This window comes from Tinamus guttatus, unplaced genomic scaffold, assembly GCF_059628265.1.
Source record: "Tinamus guttatus ecotype Peru unplaced genomic scaffold, ASM5962826v1 Tinamus_guttatus_pri_ptg000150l, whole genome shotgun sequence".
NCBI classification, from domain to species: domain Eukaryota; kingdom Metazoa; phylum Chordata; class Aves; order Tinamiformes; family Tinamidae; genus Tinamus; species Tinamus guttatus.
Genome location: NW_028288684.1, coordinates 3,807,913 through 3,829,471, shown reverse-complemented (window position 1 = coordinate 3,829,471; position 21,559 = coordinate 3,807,913). Strand labels below are relative to the sequence as shown.

The window sequence follows — 21,559 nt, the reverse complement described above, 5'->3', positions numbered from 1 at the left end:
ACCATTACATGACAGAATGTGTCCTCGAGCCATTTCCCAAGACCCCGCACTGTCATTAGCAGCAAATGATATGGAAGCAACGTTCTGAGGCCATCATCATGTCATCTCCTGTAAACTATGAGACAGCACTAAACTGAATTTCCCATTTACCCGGCATAATATCGTCCAAAAACAGTCGCTCTTCTATGGAAGTATGAAGCAGGTTTAGAATGGGCTGCTGTAAAAGATACTGTTTGTTTCACTTTATGTTTGCTTTTAAAGCCCATATTTTCAGCCCTTAAGCAATAATGTGTCTGATATTGTTTTGGCCAGAAAGAGGCAGGGAACTTTAGCGTACTGTAAAAGATATATGTGTATAAAAGCAAAAAAGCCAGAAAAAAACCCTAGTGTGGGCTGTCAAGATTAAGTTGATCACTTACTCAGAGGGTTAACATGTGCTAAAATTACATACTGCAGTTCCTAGCTTCACTGATGAAAACATTCACTGCTTCTATCTTTAAATAAAAAAGCAAAATAGCCTTAACCCTTTGAGGATCATATTAGCAGCAAGTTGCAATCTAAACAGAGAACAAGTATTTTGATCAATTAGGAAATTATTCTTACAAAGATTCTGTAAACACCCTTTTGTGTTCCACCATTCAAGCTTTTAGCACTAGATAGATCAGCTGTAATCACTTCACAGGTCTGAAGGATTTTCAGGGCTCAAAGGGTTAAAGCCAAGACTTTTGAGTAAAAGTGTTTTATTAAAAGGGTGAATTAGGTGAGCGAACAGTCTCGGAGGAACTTGGTGAATAGTCTTCCGATTCGGAGTTGAGTTCAGGTGGAGCTTGCTGTGCCTTATAACGTCCCCTCACATCCTGGTTGCGTCTTCGTCGGAAAACCTGCCTCTCCTTATCAAGAGCGGTGGTCTGGCAGGGGCATAAAATAAGAATAAATGAAATTAGGCTGTGTGTGAAATGCAAAACTAATGAAAACCATGAGTTTGTATGTGGCCCGCAAATACCAGGGATAATAAATGTTCAGACCAAATTAAACCTGTTCAGTTTCAGTCAGGTCTGAAAGGTTTAGCCCACAACATAGCTAAATGCTTTAAAAAGTGCATTTCCCGAACCTTAAGATAAGGTAGCATGACATCATCAAGCAGATACAGTACCATGTATATGGATGCCATATGTTCTACTTCTGGATGCTATTAATTTCATACTTTAATAGATTCAAGTTTCAAGCCAAATACCAACTGACCTTCCCCCCACCCTTCTCAAGGTATAAATCTACTTCTACAGGCAAGGCAGAGATGTAGGCTTGTCTTTGCTTTGACCTAATGAAGGTTGATGCACACTCAGCCATGTGCAAGTCAGTGCAATCGGTTAACAGAGATGGATTGTGATGAAGTTGTCAGACAGGATAGAGAAACAAACAGCAAAGGAAGCTAGCCCAGCTCTGTGACACCTCCTCATGCCAGTCAATGGATGTTCTTAGGGAGAAGGCTGATGACTTCTTACTGAATAACCATTGAACCTGACCATCCTGCCTCCTCCTTTTAACCAAGGTCTAGCAAATTAAATAGTCCACTGACTTTATCTCAATTTGAGAAATATTGAGAGATGGGAATGGACATCTTTTACATGATGACCTTTTTTTCTTTTCTGCTCATTTTCTGACACTGTTGGGACTATAGGGTTTAAGGGTGATGTAGTTTCTAGCCACATTGCCTGACACATTTAGGCAAAACCCAGGTAAAAGCAGTATTGTCTGGTCAATGATGTCAAATGTGGGACTGGGTATCGCCTGTTTCTTGATGGCAGGACATGAGACCACAGTCCCTGAATCTATAAAATTACAAATTCAACAGGATGGCCTTGATTCAGCAAGAGCACCTTGACACACACTGCTTTCTGAAGCAGCGCTGCCTTCTTAAATCATGGCCCGTGATCTTGGGAAAATGCAAAAACCGCGAAGGTAGGCAGCTAGCAAGATGACCCACAAAATGCAATCAAATATCCAACATGGCACAGGAGCCAAAGACAATTTGGACAGCTGAATAGGTTGAACTGCTAAGGCATGTACGTTTTTTGCCTACTATGAAAACCTCCGTTTAAAAGAATGCAGCCAAGAGGTTCTCCTGCTTCAAATGATTTATTGCCTTCTCTTGAGATAAATTTGACTGGTTTCTCTAGAAAATTTACCAGTTATAGTGTATGCCTCAACAGAGAACAGAGATATGTTTGCACCCAACATATCCTTGAGAGCAAAATGAAAACTAAATCCGTTATACTAGTGCAGAATAGCATTATAGCAATCCGTGCTCTGAAATAATGCAATAAGCATTCAAAAATGATGTAATAGCGACAGAAAGATGGACCCGAGTACAGAGCTACTATAGCAAATGGATTTGGTAAGGCTAAATTGCTGAACTATTATTTTTGTGTCCAGAACCTACAAAGCACTACTTTAAAAGGGTAGAATAATTATCTTTGATAAGTTCATCCCTGTTTTTTAAATAATAATTGCTACAAAATCCAACACTTATCATCTGCTGAGAATTTGTTTACTGCTAATCTTTTGGTTAAGAACTCTAGTATTTCTCAATGCACGGTACATTTCTTAGCCTTGAACCAACTCAGTTTTTGATTATATTTTAATGTGAAACAGAAGAATACCTAGGTCCTTTACACATACTGAATATGCTGCATACAGCATGTAATTCTGTGTGAAAATCGGAAAGAATGGCATGTATCACCATTATATAAAATACAGATTTACATTTAAAAGATTTTTTTATGCTTATAGGAAATAAGCATTTATTTAAAGTTTAAACCACATCATATCATCTCATGGTAATAGATATTCTCCAATGAGGAAGTTAAACATTTCTGGATAGATAAATAAAAGTACTTGTATTATATTAAAAATTAATTTTAAAATCTGGTGCATGAGAGTGGTAAATGTATATGTAAATGCTGAAAGTATTTAAATTTAGATAAGTTACACAAAAGTGAATACTCCTGAATAAAACATTCCTTTTAAAATGTAAATGTAAAATGTAGTTTCTTTTTAAAAAACAAAGTTACAAAATTGCAAAATGTACCAGATAATTAAATATCATGGCATCACTTTAAAGATGTCTTAAAAATAAAATCCTAGATAGCACTTTTCTATCATTATTAGGAAAACTTTTGAGGTTTTTTTTTTAAATATAGCTAAAGGCATTTACTGCCTTAATAATCAAATAAGTTAGAGAAGACAAAAAAGTGATGATTCCACTTAATCAACACCTTACACTGTGGTTTGTAGAACCAAATATTTCTGGCTTCCTAACCCTTCAGAAACTTCCTGGAAGATTGTTGAGATGACATTTCCCTTTATATTTTTGCCCAAAGTCTCTATCGAATTTGATCTAATTGGCCTTTATTTATAAAGACATGTTTGTAGACTCAGTGCCACTATCTGCTTACTCTCCTGGGCTGAGTGACATACAAGGTCTTTTCTCACCCCATAACGAAATACCTATAAAATAAAATTTGTAAAGCCTAAAAAAGTCAAAGTAGGGAGTATTTAATCTAGTAGAAGCAAAAATACAAAAATCACTTCATTATAATACCTAGTGTTTAAAATGCCAAAACCACAAAATAGTTCAGTTCCTGTGATGCATGGAGAACTCCCAATACCTACTCTTACAGCATCACCATATTGCATTCTGCACAAATGTTTGTTTTCATTGAGTGAGGCCTCTGAAGAATTTCAAAATATAATGGATTACTCTTTTGGAAGCTGGGAAGATGGTAGTGTGTATTAGAGTATTGACTGTGTGTGCTTTATAAGTGTAATTTTTATCTACTGTACTCTATGCACAGGAGCATATTCCAAATGTGCTATTGTGATTAAAAATAAGCATTTTGATTATTATTACTGTTTTTGTAACAAAACCAGCTTATATTCATTTCCTTGGTTTAATAGATTTATTATTTCATATACTATTCAGCTGGATAGGTTGCTAGTGCATGAACTGGTCCATTATGGATTTTCAGGGCATATCTACTTTAAGCTGCTCTTTCAATAAATAATAAAGAGGATCTGAAGTGCACTTATGCTTCACAGGGCTGCAAATCCCAGATTTTCATTATCACATTTTGACATTTTTTTGTCAGCTTGAGGTGAGAAAGTGAGAACTTTGAGGACTATAAGATAGTAATGGCAACTAAATGCAAGTGTAGCATTTTTATTTAAGATATGCAGATATCATCTTACAATCCTTATGAGGAAATGTAGAGCTTCTTATCCATAGCAAGTAAGTGGATTGCCTCTAATGCTGATGCTTAGTGCTGATGTGTCTGAAGCACTTAATTAAGCGCTAGTGTATTTTGCATCAACATTTAGTAATTCTGACACCCTGTAGCAAATGGTTAACAAGCTCTTTTTGGAAATGCATTTAATTTGAAGAAACAGAACATTATTGTAAAAATCATTGTTTCTATTATGCATATACTCAAGTGCAGTTAGCATTTTTCTAGGATTTTACGATAGGGAGTATCTTTTTCCTGATCTCTAAGCCATGATGTTGCAGAACACCAGAACCATGCAAATTCTTTGTTTCTTGGAAAATGTTGAATTCTGTGTTTATGAGCAGACATTCAAAAGCGACACCTGCTTTGACATACATGTTGGATTGGGAGGACATACATGTTGCAGTGAGAAGAGCCTTATTTTAGCTGTGGGATGATATTTTCTGTCAGGTCAGTAATACTAGATTGAAGTGAATGCCTTTAATGAATGCAAGCAGTGACTGTTTTTCTTTTCACTTGTCTTAATTTACTGCTAGCCACCAAATATACATATATATATATATATTCATTTCATTAATAAAAGAACATTATTGTGCATTTTGCTTCTTGGTGCATCCATTATTCATACCAGCTAGGAGACTGAACTGGAGATGCAGCTGTTCATGCATTAATCTAAGAAACCCTTCCCTTCACTTGCTTTTATTTTGCAGGAAAATATTTGCAATTTGTTTGCCATTTTGACAATGCTTTATTGGTATCTAGAATTAGATCGATATATCTAACAAAAATGGTATTTTTCTTCCAGTGCATTGTTTTGTATACATGAATGTATACAAGCATATTTAAATGTTCAGATCTAGAAAATCTTATCCTGTCTATTTTTATTTTCTGGTTCAGGATTTTGGTATGTTTAGAGATACAACAGCAGATTTCCCTGGTAAAAGTGACCATTAAGCAATAACAGCAGCTTTACAATGCAAGGCATGAGGGCATGCCAGGCAGCCTTCTGCTCTGGCACTTCTTGCTTCCATGGGCCTCTCAGGTAATATGATTAATTAATGATTCAACGCACTTCTGGGCAGTACTTCAAACTTAGCAATGCACCGTAGGCCCCACGTGGAAGACACATGCTGTTTTCAGTCCCTCAAGCAAAGCTATAATTAAGTCAAGTTACATGGTGATTTGGAGATGCACAAATGACCACATCGAGGGACAGATGAATCGAGTGGATTTGAACCTAGACCTCCAAATACAAAAGGCCAGTGCTTTGGTGCACCATGTAACTTCTGGCATGGCATTAGCTAAAATGAAAGGAAAAAAAAATCCTTTTGATGTATGCTTTGTAGTGCGCTGGTGACTGAATACAAAGATAAGCATTCTACATGTGTAACTTCTGGATTCATACTGCTACATTTAAATTTGTGTTTACTCTTTGACATCCCTTACTTTTAAAGACAGGATTCCTCAGCTGGTTTCAATTACATGTGGAAGAGACCTAGTGCCAAGTTGTTTGCATGGGTGAATTTTATTTATAGTTTGTAAATCAGTTGTGGTTTTTGTAGTCAAAGAGCAGGAAAAGAGATTTTAAATGAGTTTAGGTGTTTGTCTGTTTTTACCAGGATTAAGTTTACAGCGGGTTTTACTATATTAAAAAGGACACTTTGGAAAGACTGAGCTTCATTCCCAACTACTTTTCCCATTCTCCAGCTATTTGGCTGTAACTTTTAACTGACTGGTGTATTGTACTCATTTGGGACATCTGTAAGTGACTTGACAGATGTAAATTAATGGGAATTAGGTAGAAAACATGTAAGATGGAACTATGGATTTACAAATTGGCTATTCAGATTTTTTTTTATTATTTGTGACTATGAGAAGTATATTTCAAAAACCCAGTATCCTGCGAATTCAGTAGTGGCAGGACTGACAATTTCATTGCATGTCTTTGTAATCAGTCTCCTTACTATTTATTGCCATTACATGGATAAGGCAATTAATGACTTTCCCCACATATTTCTTGTTTATTTTATTGCTCCTTTAGCTTTACACACTAATAAGACACTCTAATATTTTATATTAACATTACATATAATGTCACTACCTGATGTATTATACTAACATTTTACATTAGATTCATCCAATCTGGTGTATCTATCTCATTCAACTTGAAGAAAGCAGAAAGTACAGGCAATCCTGTCAATCACAAGTTAAAATAATTTTAAGATTCAGACAAGAATGTGATACAGTAAGGATATTCAGGGTCAAAGAAAAATTGTTAGGTTGCCATCAAAATGCATAGGAACAGGCAATGCATCTGAAGAAGACTATGTACTGAACATTTCGGCACTTAGATTCAAAGGGAAGGCTTGAAATACTGGAAATTACTCTTAATATCCTGGCTTAGGAGGTCAGAATATGTTGCACAATTATTAAATGTCTCGGTTAAGTAGACCTAAAAAAGATAAGTTTCTTATAAGAAAGTAAACCTACCAGTTATAATGTTTCTTGGGGACAATGTTTGTGCTACTCTATGTCTTTGGATTTTTATAGTCATCATTGCTAAGTTTCAACAAGTAAGTTATAAAAAATGAATCCATGGGTTTCGATCCTGTAAAATGATTGATTAAAGAATGGACTTTCTTAGGAGAAAAAAAAAAAAGATCCGTAACATAATATATCTGCAGAGGGAGGAGCATGGGCAATCTCTGCTGACTTTGACTTGGGTTGACTTTGGTGATTTGGGATGGCTGAAGCTGTGATTGCAGCATATCCAGCTGTTATCTATTTAGCCCAAAGCTGGCTTTCTTGGCCATGGATAGCCAATAAAGAGTTGGCAGCCTCAGGTCAAGGCACACAATGCAACTTTCCCTGGGATCTTGGGATCTTGTTCTCTACTTAAGCTACCTTGGCCTTCTCTGCACATCTGATTGGAGGAATGATGTTCCAATGACATTATATGTCACTGCTTTAAAATGTGTATCATATTTTACTGAATTGGCCATTGTATTTTTCCCATTTCTCACACTCAAGGTTTTCCAGACATCACATCTAACAGTTATTGCTATAAATAAAGTGTGTTGCATTTTAATACTTAAAAAAGTCACTTCACTTAAGAACACTTGCACATATTATCTTCCTGCCAAAAAAATAAAACAGGACATAAAATCAGTGCTTAGAAAATTATGACTTTGAGGCACTTTTTAAAGAAGGAAGTCTTTCAGGTAGAGAAAGGAAGAGGTTTTCTGGTTGACTGAAGGAGGAAATAGTGCCATTTAAAAAGATATTTTAGAAGACTTCTAGAAACTAGGGATGAAAATGATCAAAGGAGTGGAGGAAAAATGAATAGCTTAACATTAACAAAGGGAGTATTACATTTTCCTTTGGACATGCTTTCACTTATTGGTGTACTTGTGAATTCAGATTAATTTTCCTGTGCATGTGATAAATTAACTGTTTTATATATAGGAATTGGCGAAGATTTCATATGCTTTGCATTTGGGCTTATAGTGCCTACTATAAAGTAAATTACTGCTGAACTGACGTATACTAAAATGTTGGTTGCTACAGTAGTTGCTCTGTAAAGCTCTCCTTCCTTGGTGATGAAAGAAGAAGCAATAGAGACCAGTGCTTCTTGCTAGGTACCAAGCCGCAGAGCATCCCCTAATTAAGGGTATTAGCCTAGAAGCGCCACTTCCCTAATTTGCCTTTACGCACTAGGTGCACTGTTTAGAAAGCACTAATTATGAACATTGTTGTTACTGCCCCCAGCTGGAAAACAGAGCAGTTTATGTATGAATAAGAGAGATTATCGCCCATCTGCTCCAGCCCATTATTCAAGGAAATGTCATTTTGTATGCCGATGGCAGCCATTACTAGCGCTTTAGTCAAATGGCTTTTTTTGTTTGTTTGTTTGTATTGTTTTGATTTTATAGTGTTTATTTATTTACCTAGGTGCAGAATTACAGGCTGCCTCCCCAGCCCCCACTCCCCACGGTGCATATGGTTTGCGTAAAAATCTGGGCTCTGCAGTTAAACTGAGTCAAGGCCAATCTGAGAGGAGAGACTGTCTCTTTTCTCAAAGACACTTATTTTGGGTGGTCTGTTCTCTCTGAAGGGGCATTTTTAAGAAATCTAAATATTGAGTATGGTAAGCGAAAAGACACTATTGGATTTTTAGTGTAAAACTAAAAAAAAAAAAAATCAAAGTTGCAAAAGAGTATATAAGTGGATCGTGGATAATAATTAACTCTAGCAGGACAAATCAGCAATCCTATCAGCTTCCCTCTGTTTTCCAGAGGAAACATTAGATTTGCAACCACTTGATAAACTTTTGACGAAAAAGGTCATCTTTCCTAAGTGAGTGGGAAAAAAAAAATATTTCCAATACTACCAAACCCACATGGAGTCAAAGCTGGGTGCTCAGGACCTACAGAAATGCTGTCAATTCCCCTCTTTTTCAAGAAAAAAAGCACAGATGCTACGCCGCTGTTTCCTCTTTGCGCTGTGTTGTACGACTAGAGCCATGTGAAGCATGATGCTAACTGGCACAGCAGACACATTTTGCCATCTTTTGCAAGCTGCAGTAGGTTTAGAGCCATGAAAAAGATTGCAATAGGCACAAATGCAAAAGAACTACAGATACTCCAGCACATTTGAGCCCTTGGGGTGAAAGTGTTTCCCAGTTAGTTTTAGCCAGCATTTAATTCACTGATGGGTGGGAACTAGTTTTCTATTTCTTGGCTGAAGAGGAGGATTTTTCTTTTTTTTTTTTAAATTCCCCAGAACATCCATATCAGAATCTACGTAATTCTTGGTGTGCGCTCAGGGAACTGCTTGGTTTTATGGAAACTGTGCTGCAGTCCGATTCATGCACTCAGTGAAATGAGACAGGGAGGGGACTGGACTTCCCTGGAAACGCTTGCAGTGTTCATCTCTGCTGTTTCACTAATGTGGTTAATTTGCTGATTTTTTTTCCCCCAAATACCTCATTGGTGAGGTTTTAAAATTGTGCTGTTAGAAAAATGCAGGTTTCACGAGGAGGTTTCGAGAAAATCCTCTGACCGTTCACAAATGAGGTCTAGTGAGTAATAACCAGGCAAAAAGCCAGCAAACAACCACTTTATGGAAATTGCAGGGGACTCGGTTGACTGAGGTGGCGAGGGGGCCTGCTGTGGGCTAGCAGATCAGGATCCCTTCTTGCCCCCATTCCCAGATAACCCCCTCCCGGCCCAGCTCCCGATTTATCATACAGGTCAAGCCAACTAACGACAACCCTGGCACAGTTACACAATGAAGAAAAAGATACTGAAAAGATTCATGCAGTATTATAATAAATGAATAAATAAAAAGGCGTAGGTATCAGAAGGGTTTTGAAAGTAAAAGAGGAGCGCACTGTTGGGAACACAAGCTTACCCGCACATACAATGCATCGTGGTGCGCTGAACTCAGGAGAGTTTCTACACACGATGTTAGGCAAATGCATTGTGTGGTCTAGGGTAAGGATTGTGCTTGGTGGGTTTAAAGTGACAGTATATAGCTCCACATCTCACATGGGAAACAACAACAAAAAAAAAAAAGGAAAAAAAAGGGGGGGGGGGAGAAAAAGAAGAAGATATATGCTGAGCCCCTGTTGCTGCTCCATGTGCTTAAACCCAGGAGCTCGCAGGGAGCAGATGCCTTCGCAAGCAGTAAGGAGGGGGAGGGCGCATACTTCAGCATATCTCCTGTTTTCTATATGCACTGTCCTTCTAGTCCCCCCTTCTAGGGGGAATCGGTGCTGAGCATGTGCCATGAGGAGGAAGCGGGCGATGCCGGTGCTGTGGATGATGAGTGAGGAGAGGGAATGAGGGGGAGTGGCGTCTCAATCAAGGTCCAAATGAAACCGATAAAGCAGCATATGGACTGGGTAACAAATCAAAAAGCATGTTTATCCACCGAAGGAACTGGTTAATGGAGACTGCCAGCACGTTGCCATGGAAACACTGACTGTTGGAGCTGCACCATCTCATACCTTATCCAATACATTCCTGGTTGTTGGTAGTAGTCCAAAGACCCTGATCTCTTGATGGTAAACCCGTGGTCCAGCTGAGCAGAGAGAAACGGGGCAACTCAGTGGATCGACATTATGCTAAAGAATTAAGACTCCAGAGAAAGCTGTTCCTTATTTAGTGCATATTTACGGTTTTCACTTTCAGAAGGCACTTAGCTAACAGCCTACGTCTATGCACCGGAGACAGAAACAAAAATCATAAGGAAAGAAAAGCAAAAGCAAAAAAGCAAAGAAATGAAAGGAAAAGATACTAACTCTAGCCTTGCTCTTGCTAAATTAGAAGCCAATTTACCCAAACTAAAATGGAGTTTGTGAAATAGGTTCCTTAATGCATAATGCATTCATTTAAAGGTCTGACAAATAACTTGTTACCTCCAAAGACAGAAGTGCCCTTTAAAGTTGCACATACCAGTAATGGAAAATTATCTTTTGCAATTAAATGGAGCAGTTTAGTAATTTGAAAAAAAAAAAGCAGTGCAACCATCACAAGGAGTGGGCTAGACAGACTACACAAGGCTTAAATTAGGCTGCTTCATAATCGTGGAATGTGTAAAGATGAAAAGAATCAGGTTTTGATACCCCATCAATCATGGTAATTCATTTTTAAAAATGCGTTAACCTTGGAGAGCAAGACCACTCAGAGCCAGGAATAACATTGTTTATCATTTCAGCTTACACCTCGTGCTCAAAAAGATAAAAGTTCAAAACAGTTACATTGAAAATTGCACCAATTAAATTCCAAATGGAAATGAACTTAATGTTGTGTCCAGCAAAGTGCGCTTGTGGTAGAATTTAAAGAGAAGAGATCCTTTAAGCTTAAGCTTCTGGCTAGCCGAACTGGGTGCACAGGAACAAAGACAGTGTGTTGTTTTCTCTAGCCCTTCTGTGCTGTCCTAACATATGGTTGAGAGAGCGTTTAACTGAGTTAGATATAATTTTAGGGGAAATATCTTGAGAGAGACACTCTGCCCACTTTAATATTGGAGATGGCAATGATTTTCTCGTCGTGCCCTATGAAGAGAAAAGGCCATTTTGTGCTTCATTAGGAGCGTGGCATATATTTCCAATACTGATGACAGTTGCTAATTCTAAATGCAGAAAAGCAGTTCAATGCGTTCCTAGCTACCAGCTATGTTAAGGGTCACTGGGATCTAAATAAATTTACAGTTTTCTTGATGCCTATGTTGCAAGTATAGAATTGAATGATTTATTCTGTTTAGTTAAAACAATGCCTGATTCATTTGATTGAGAATTATTTAAAGGACGTTTCCTGTTTAAAAACAGGAGAACCTTGTAGCTATCGTTAATTTTCTGTAGGCTTAACTACACTGGTCTACTATTGCCATCTTCTGGTATCCTAGTATACTGCATAAAAAACACACGAAAGGGCTGGTTTTTTTTTTTGGAAAGAACCAATGTTCACAAATCTAATAGACAAAAAGAAATAGAGAGGAAAATCGGGCAAGGTGCATCTCTAATATGAGGTCAAACAATTTAGTCCCCATAGAAATTATTCTCTGAACAAACTAACTGCGCAGAATGCACCCAGGACAATACAGGTAGCTACAAAGTAAGTCACAGACTTTTCTTTAAACCAGACAAAACAAATATACTTGGCTTCTCTTTCTCACCACCCAAGAAATCCTGCTCCTAGGAATGCCACTGGTGAGTTGTAATATTATTTTTTCGATCAGCAGAAGGCTTGGAAATTGTCTCCTTCTCTTGAGATCTTAAAATCCCGCTTGGACGCAGTCCTGTGCCACGTGCTCTAGATGACCCTACGTGTGCAGGGGGGTTGGACTAGATGACCTCTCGGGGTCCCTTCCAACCTTAAGCATTCTGTGATTCTATGATTCTATGAAATGCCTCCTTGCTCTGCCTTACCCTTCCCTGGCGCGGGACAGCACCCCAACTTGTGACCTTGGCTATCTAGGGAGTCCCCAATGTTTAGGAGGCAGAAAAGTTGCTCTCTTTTTCTTTTCTACCTGGTTCATGTGAGTCTCAAGCTGGAATTTACTTCCAGTGCCAGACAGAGACCTCACACAGCCTGAGCACAGCAAAATCGTTAGTCTTTTCCTCTGCCTTAATAATGGCAAAAATGCAAGCACAAAGTGACAACATACAGGCAAAGCTTTAACACTTGAGACAAGACCACAAATTGAACAATGCTTGGTTAAGATACAGAATTACAGCACATCTCTAAATTGCAAAGCAGGGTTAGAAATGTTTTTGGCTCCCTCTTCCTCACTTTAGACACTGCCTTTAAAATGCATAGGGCCACAGGTGGTGTTTAGTGGCCAAAGAACTAACAGGGTGACATACTTGAAGAGCTGAATGAAAAATTCTGCCGCAGACCTTTCAAAGATCTATTTGGTAAACATCTATTTTTATGTTTTTACTGCAGTAGCTTTAAAAACACCATGGTGGAACTACAAAATATTATTCCTGCTGGAAAGCTCTAAGAGAAACCTGATGCAACTAATGTTTTGTCACATAAATAACAGAACATGGTGGTTGTGAGATGGACCAAAGGGGCACCTAATCTAGCAGCCTGTTTTTAACAGCAACCTGTAGTAGATGCTTACGAAAAGAGTTTAAGAGTAGGGCAAGAACAGTGATCTTTCTCCGATATACTCTCCCATCAACAAGCAATGTGTTTTAGGACTTTCTTAATTTCTGTTTTAAAAGCTGGCTCTCCAATTGCATTTTGCTGGAAAAGCTATGCTAGTTTAAGGGAATTACTGTTTTTTTTTTCCTGACTGACATATTGAGACTGGCAGAAATCTCTGCCTCCACCTCCTTGCCTGCATCCTTAATCTGGGGGAAGCATCTTCAGCTGCACCAGCAAGGGAACTGCATTGACAGGCAATGGACAAATTCTTTTAAAGGTAGATAAACTTTAAGTCTGGACACACACTCGAGAACTTGCAGTAGGTCTCTGGCCTGAATGGGCAGAGGCAACTTTTACTGAGAATTACTACGCACACAAAACTAGTGTTTTCTTGACCAAATGCTATAGGCACAATGTATAGGAACGCAGCTGAAGGAAACAGGAGCCACAATACAGGCAGGTAAAATACATGTGGCTTCAAACTTCCAGCTAATCATGCTGGCCAACCTCAGCCAAACTCAACCTTGTTAACATAATTTTCATATTAGTTTTAATTGGTGCATATGAAAAATATAGCTTTGAGGTGTGTTACTGCTTAGCACAAAAGAAAACAGGCATATAATATCATACCATTGTGAGGATAAATAAATACCCAACTAAATAGCACAGATTAGCTCTGTCTGGAAGCCAAAAATATGAAAAATTCAAAATAATACTAAGATTTCTATTGGATAATATTAAATAATCTATATAAATATATGCACATATTAACACATTTTCACAAACACACACACACAAACACAGATGTGCTATATAATATATAGAATTCCACATTATATATTATATACACAAGCATTCGCTCAAGAACTTACAGTAAACATACAAGCAAGCACAATAAAACAGTTTTTCTTTAGAAAATATACTTAGTGCACTCCTTTAGTGCTAAACAATATGCTACAGCATCTGTGCATACCTTGAAAATTTTAAATGTAGAGCAGGCTTAGATAATAAGATTTTCCTCGATGATATTTGATATCACAGTGAAAAAGAAGATTCCCAAATGTAAACCCCTAATGACTAACCACGTCAAATCTATGTTTCACATGCTTTTAAATGCAGCAACAGCAATTAAAGGCTTTGTCAGTTTGCTTTTGGCTTTCTTTTACTTATTAGGTTAGTTTTGTATCAAATAAAGGTAATTTATTCCTAAAATCAAAATTATCCAGCCTTCTGGAACATTACCAAAATACGGGAGTGATTTGTACTTTCCCAGCTCCTCCAAGTTCTTAGAAAAGAAGTGACAATAGCTAAGCAAACCACTTTCTGTTTTTTTAATAGTCTGAACATTTCTAGTTTATAGGCAAAACTATAGAATTAATCACGCCAAAGTGGGATATTTACCATAGTGATGAACACTAAAAAAAATTTGTTAAATTTTCGAACACTAAAAAAAGCTGTTAAAGAATATAAATTAACAAATACCTTTTTTTTTTTTTTCTGATGTATAATATTTTTCAGTGGAAAGATTCACTACAGTGCCTTTTCTCATTACTCAAGGGTCAAACTGCTGTAAACAAGTTCCTTGACAGAGCAACTGGGGCAAAGGGGAAAAAAAAAAGGAGGGTGAGGAAATTAAAAAATAAAAAGGAGGCGAGGGATGGATGAGGGCAGAGGCATCATTTCTTGCTTCTAAGCTGTGCAGTCATTTGCAGAGCAGCTCTGAGCAGTAATTCTCATGGACAAGCGTGCTGGCAGTCCATTCGCACAGAACACGGTTTCAACTAGTCTGTACAGAACATACCTGCATTTCACATGAGCAATGGGTATGTGATGTTTTAGTTGTGGGAGAGCTGTTGCAGGGTTATTGCTTAAAAAACGAAAATAAAAAAATGCTGACCATGTTAGCTGATGACCAAGAAAAATTTAAGAAAAGCATGAGGGACAATTTCTTTCCATGTTGAGGAAGTTCTGAGTTGGAAAGAGTAAAGAAAAAAGTATGAGAGAGGCACAGCTTGAAATTGTAAGTCCTTATACTGAGTAACTTTGAGAGAGTTTCCATTTTGCTGCACAAAGAGATCACACCTGTGAGCCAGATTGCATGTGCTGAGCTGAGTTTACTTCATGCTGATTTAACTCACCACTGGAAGGGCTGAGCTGAGAAACATGAAAGTGGAAACAGTACAAGAAAGTGTACATGTGCAGTCACACCACCTGCAATTTATGGAAGCTGGGAATGAACACAGAGTAATCCGATATGGGAATGGTTATGTTTAATGTGTCACTTATTTTTAGTGACTATCTGGAGCATTAGCATTACCATGAGTAATAAAGAAAAGCTTACAAACACAGGCAGATGTATCAAAAATGTAAAGGATGTACATGTTACTATTTAATGGCATTAGTATGAATATCTCATAAAATGCTGAATATAGTCTGTGTGCCTGTATATCTAACACACATGTTCATCTTTGGAAAAAAATACAAATGTGCATGATTTATGCTGCACTGCGGATGCCACTGAAATCTCAGCAGAGCTTGGTCAAGAGTTTGATCAAGCTTGGTTTCAGAAGCTCCAGTGCATTATATCTTGGAATATCTAGACCGTACAAAAGGTAGAAAGAAGCTCTTCAACAAATTTAGCCCTTCTGCTCAAAAGGGAAGGAGCTAGCAAGGTGCATGTGCTTGGGGCATGTAACTAAATAAAATGTTGCTGCTCAGTTACATATGAAATGGCTAATTCGTATAAACTATGAAGGCAGCACTTTTTTAGTACGCAGTGAGTTATCACAGCTCTCTTTGGTATCTTCAGAGAAGTTCAGGTTGCTGTACAGATTTGCTGTTACAATTTTGGAGTGCTTTCCACTCATTGTAAAATGCTGCTGTCCTTCCACGACAACCTCTGTGTTGCCTCAATCCATGTGATGATTCTGCTGCCAAGCAAAATGACATGATCCGCCAGTTTAAAATGTTGAATTTACATTGGAATTAGCCCACTGATCTTCTGTTAAAATATAGAAGTGCGCTTACTTTTTGCATCCTAGAGCTGTTAAATTACAATTTAAGGAGAGGAGAATCAATGGAAAAATTGTGCAGAATATCAGTCTAAATGCTTGAATATCTATAGATTAACCCTCTCTGGCTTCTCTTGGCGACATCTCCTAAACACACATTGCCTTGTGGTCACATATTTAAATGTTTCAGCTGTGTATTTCAGATGCTTACTGCTATGACAGAAACTCCAGCTGCTGTGCTGTTCGGTTTAGGGCCTGTGTTGAAATGCTTCTTTATCTTCCCAGCTACTGATAACTGATGCTCATTCTCTGGAAGGCCATCATCCTGCAGAGAAACAACACACAATACAATTTCAGAAAGAAAATGTCAAATAAAGGTACTGTGAGGCGAGCATCCATCATTGCAGGAAAGTTGGAAAAAAAAAAAAAGGACTGTAATGTAATATTTGTCAGTCATTATCCCCACTAAAATATCTAACCTATTGGCAACATGAGTATCATATTAGACTATGAAACCAGCCTCTCTCCTCTTCTTACTCTTCCTTCTCAAACTTTTGTAATGTTAAATAACAGTTCTATAACAAATATTTTACTCTTATTTCTAGCATGTCTTAATTTCCATTGTCCAGTTGTTTTTATGGCCATGAATATTTTAATGCGTGATAAGGTTGGTCCTATTCCTTATTTTGTTGAACCATCATATAAATTTTAAAGATATTGGTCTTGAATGCAGCAAGTGCTCAAGGCAGTAGAGAACCAGAAATCCGGTTTTAGTAGGAAGCTCCTCTGTAGCAATGTGAGGGGAAGACTTTGAATCTTGAAGGAGCTTGATGCAAGCAGGCACTACATGTGTGTCAAAAACTGACCTGAGTGAAGGCAACTTGTAACACCTCAATGTTCTAAGTTGTTGTAAGTTGCCCAATCATAAAGGCCACAGCCCAATCCACAGCCCAATCACAAAGGCCACAGATCAGGGACTAGTGGGTTGAGCGACCGCAGTTCCTGTTCATGTTCTGCTCTCACTCAGAGTCCCATGAGATTCATGGAGAGTCTCACTGAGGCCCATGGTGAGGAAATCCAGGCTAGGTGGGAATTCCTGGCTTCCCAGCAATTCTGGGGGCTCTTTAAGAGTTGTGCGGTTGCTGCAGTAACACATGAGTCCTGTGAGCATATGGGAAATTTAGGGAGGTTGGTTTGGGTTTGTGGTTTATTTAGTTTGGGGAGTTTGTGTTTAGAGATCCCTCTCTCACCCCTTCACAAAACGTCTCAACTGGCAAAATATGGTCAAGTGCACACAGCTGCAGAACGCAAACCAAACCAGTGCAATCCAGTAGCTGATTACTGTCCAGCACTGGGGAGTCTTGGCTCGGGGATATATGACCCCTAAAAATAACCTACATTCTGCTGACCTTGCCTTTCCCAGAAGAAAGCTCGTCTATAAAGAAATGAGCTCCTCTTCACTGGAAGGGGAACAAAAAAAGATCATTCTCTTGGCTGTCTTGACATGAAAGCCTGCCAAATTTTCATGTCATCTTGTCAAAAGACTAAATTACAGAGAAGACAACAGTCACCAAGACTGTGGTAATGTTTTATTGGTGAAGCACCACCCACACAACCCCAGTGGCAAAATGCCAGAGACGTAAGTATTGGCTCCAGCTTTTAGATAATATATATTCCAGCTCAATTTAAGATGCCACACAGGTTTACGTGGGAAATATTCTGTCACTCTTAAGTTTTCTAACTGCTTGGGCTAGTATCTGACATTTTCTAGGTATGTTTTTATATTCCAAATGTTTTATAAACAAGTTAATTTATGTACAATGGCTCCTGGAATCACTTCAACCAACACTAAAATAGATAGATATTGAGAGCGAGAGATGACAGCTGTTTATCTACACACAAAACAAATTGCTCTGCGGTTTAAAAAGGCAGGATGTGAAGAAAAACATAAGATTCACTAGAATCAGCAGGATAAGTTGTAGAAAGTTAGAACAGGCTCAATATTTCTGACAAAAATTTCATCAAGATTCTGTAATGTGAAGGATTGATAAAGAGATGAATGCAGTTTCTCTCCTCTACTTTAGCTATATGAACTACTTTTTGCAGTGGGTGATGATCACAGAAATTCATCTTAACCTTTAGCAGTCAGGACAAGATCTTTTAAAGATGACTAGCAGTTTTTGGTGCTCAACTCTGAGAACTTTGAAAGGGCCAAGAGCTTCAGAAAATGCTGATTGCTGACCTTCTGTAAAAAAAAAAAAAGAGCTTTCCTTTTGCAGGTTTCAAAAATTAAACACCCCAAACCAAAATGATGGTCAAGAATTTGAATTTTCAGTTGCATTCTCTTCATTGCTTGAAGTCTTGAGATTTTTGTTTTTTTTTTTTCATAAGGATCTGTAAAATGCCTTTTTGCTCTATTTGCAAGTCTTAAAAAAAAACACAATGAAACTCCAGGAAAAAAAAGAGGCAGAGTGTTATGGCCTTACTTCAGTACGCAACAAACACTATTTTCATATATGCATCATTCCACAAGGCAAGACACATCATCACTCAAAGGAAAAATAGGAGTGTTAAAGAAGCTGAACAAAGTTAAGGATTCCTAGACTCCTACTGCCCTGAAGATCCCTTTCACAGGCTAGTCACAAGAGGCTTGCTTCCCAGGTCTAAATGCACCAGATGAAGAGGTCATTATATAAATAATAGTAGAAAATCAGAGCAAATAAAAGTGCCGGAAAAGCATTTTGACTCTGTTTCCTTTAAGGATTACAAGGAGATTTTTCTTTGGGCAGTGTCTTAGGGTGTGATCAAAAATACTGCAGCTGCCAAAGAAGAAATGTCTTCTTAAATTAACTTCTTCACAAATGTTCACTTTATTACTATTTACTGGCTGGTTATTCATTTATTTCACAAACAAATCTCCAAGGCAAGTATCTTTAAGGAAATATAAGGCAAGTATGTTTAAGAAAATATTTAAAAGCTACAGTTTCCCTAATTCTTTTCAAACTGGGATTACAATCTTACTTCTCCAGTAACAACATGCCCTGTTTTTTATTGATTAGTTTAACAGAGAAGGATTTACAGAATGTAAACCTTCTCTTTCAGCATTCCCTGATCAATGCTATATGATAAATTAGAGAATATTTACTTCTCATCCAACAAAAAGGGAGTAGATTTGTCCCATAACTTGCCACTAGCATACTTCCAGTTATTCCATACTACCAATGTTTAAAATGCCAGACCTCAAGCCTCCAGCCCCTTTTATAGCTCTTTGGTTTTGTGAAGAATTTGAGCAGGTAAAGGAAAGAGCTGGGGTCCCAATAGGGGAAGTATAAACTGGTGGATTTGTTTCCAGGTCTAAGTGTACTGCATGTGAGAGACAAATCCAAATAAACTAAATGGAGGGGGCAGAGAACTGCTGCTGAATTGCATTTAGGATCCAAGATCTCCATCTGTGGCAATGGCAAGCAGCCAACATTTTTTTCAGGTTTTGTTTTTTGAATTGAAAACAGCTGGGATATTATTGACATAGGAACTGCTTTACTGGCCTGACTCTGACCATAACAAGTTTTGCAGTTTCCAAGAGGATTCCAGCTATTTTTATAGCAAAAACTGAAACTGAAATGAGCGTTGGCTCCTATTGAACCTGTCAAAATACATTCCAGGAATTTCAGCAATTTACCAAGTAATCACATAGTAAGCTGCTATAAAGTAGAATAGTTATTTACAATCTACAAAATGCTTTTATACAGTGTAAGCAGTTAGAACACCTCTATCAAAGTTTGGATCAAAGAACGAAAATGTTTCCTTAAAACTGTCAAAGAAAATACATGCCTGCTTTTTGATCCAGCTATCCTATCCAGTATTTTAGCTGCAATTTCACTAATCTTATCACGTTTTCTACTGGACAGGAAGAGACAATATTTTACAAAAATTGCAGAAAATTGCTCAGGTAATTATGACTCACAGATCTACAAGCATTATGTAAATATTCACTCCTTGTGTATTCACATTCTTTAGGAGAATTAATTCAGCACAGTGACCCTTTATGAAAACATTTATGTGCCTGTTTCAGCTCAGCCATGTTCAGACTTCTCCTGAAGTAAACTTGGCTTTAATCTAGTTAATTTTATTTTTAATATTAGGCATTTCCATGTGTGATGCCTTGAAATAGGAGCAAATTTTGAGATGTTCTGTAGTACTTTCCCGCACTGGCCCCAGTGCTAGTCTTTGCCTTCCAGAAAAAATATCTGGAAGATGCATACGAGAATTAAAACACATTTTTTAAACTGTTATTTTTAAACTGTCATTAGTGTATTGCTGAAGACAAAATACTGACTCTTCTCAGTTGCTAAGAGCAGCAATTGCACAGAAAAGAAGAGATTATGGAACTGTCATGAAATATTTGCTTCAGGTATTTATGAACAGAACTGCTACAGGCTCTGTTTGCAAAATTGTTTTCCCTGTTTCAGTTATACCATATATAATACACTTTAGGAAGCCATTTCAGCAAAATGTATCAAGAATAAGAGGTGCTGCTACCAGGAGGGTGGTGCTGCCCCACGCAGGTGACATGAGTGTGATCAAACTCCCTGTCCTACCTTGTGCCTCCTGAGGGGCACAAAGGGAAGATGGGGAAGGCTAAACTCTTTAAACACTCCAGTAAAGGCATGATTTGGTTACCAAAACACCCTGTGGAGTTCCTCGCTTTTATGCAGCAAGTTAGAATGTAGATCCTTGAGCCAGAGGATGCTACAGGGGCCAAGTATAAATGGATTCAAAGGAGAGTTTGATGCATTTTTGGAGGGTAAGTCTATTGATGTCTATTAAATACAGTGGTTTGGATAAAACTTTTGGTTCAGAAGTTCTGAAGCACTTGATTGCCAGAAACTGGAAGATATACCAGGGAAAGTTCAAGCTCCACTTGCCTGTTTAAAATGTACTATTTCATAAACAGTAACTACCATCCTCTACTGGAAATGGGATATTGTGTTGAATTCCCTCTTGGTCTAGCTCTGTCGCACTTCTTACAGTCTTTTGCTGATTATAATGCCTCACAAAGTTTCCAAAATATCCCACCCACCTCTTCTCCTATGAGGAAGAACAGATGCGTCAGTAACTAAAAGTCATACAAACTGTGGCAGAACACTGTGTCCAAGGACAGTACCTGGCACCAAGGAAAAAATACTATTTCTGCTGCTTAAATGTCATCTTTAAAAGATTTATATCATATGCTGTCCTCTATCCTTGCATTCTGTACATAGCAGAAGTGCTCTGCATGATAATAATATTTACAGAAAGAAAAAAAAAAGGGGGGGAAATAGAACTAAAGGCCTAAAAATGTAGTCTAGGATTAAAGTGCATACTTAGTAAAGATTTACACCGTCATTTTGGTCTATACAGAGAACACCTTAAAAAAATTATCATTTCAGATTATTGAATACTTAACTTTTTAGAATAGTGTTCTCATGAGAAAAATCCTAAATCTGTAGCATTTTTAGGAGGTGCCAGCTCCAAAAGGGCATGCAAGAGATTTGACAGAGAAGAGCTAGAGCTTAAAGGTGCCAAAGGTGCCAAAGGTGCCAAATTACCAAAGCATCATCTCCAA

General features: G+C 37.9%; 1 protein-coding gene across 2 annotated transcripts in view; it reads right to left on the bottom strand.

Annotated features, from left to right (window-relative positions):
* Positions 1–424: 424 nt before the first annotated feature.
* The window catches only part of DCLK1 (doublecortin like kinase 1), a 221,697-nt gene continuing 200,562 nt past the window's right edge, over positions 425–21,559 (bottom strand). Inside the window, exons 15-17 of one of the 2 annotated variants that reach the window (XM_088522248.1) lie at positions 16,166–16,279; positions 10,294–10,367; positions 425–908 (exon numbers count right to left, since the gene is read on the bottom strand). In XM_088522248.1, coding sequence (XP_088378374.1) covers positions 851–908; positions 10,294–10,367; positions 16,166–16,279 — 246 coding nt within the window. In that variant the 3' untranslated portion in view covers positions 425–850. The remainder of the gene's footprint in view (positions 909–10,293; positions 10,368–16,165; positions 16,280–21,559) is intronic. The other variant, XM_088522247.1, reaches the window with a different exon arrangement.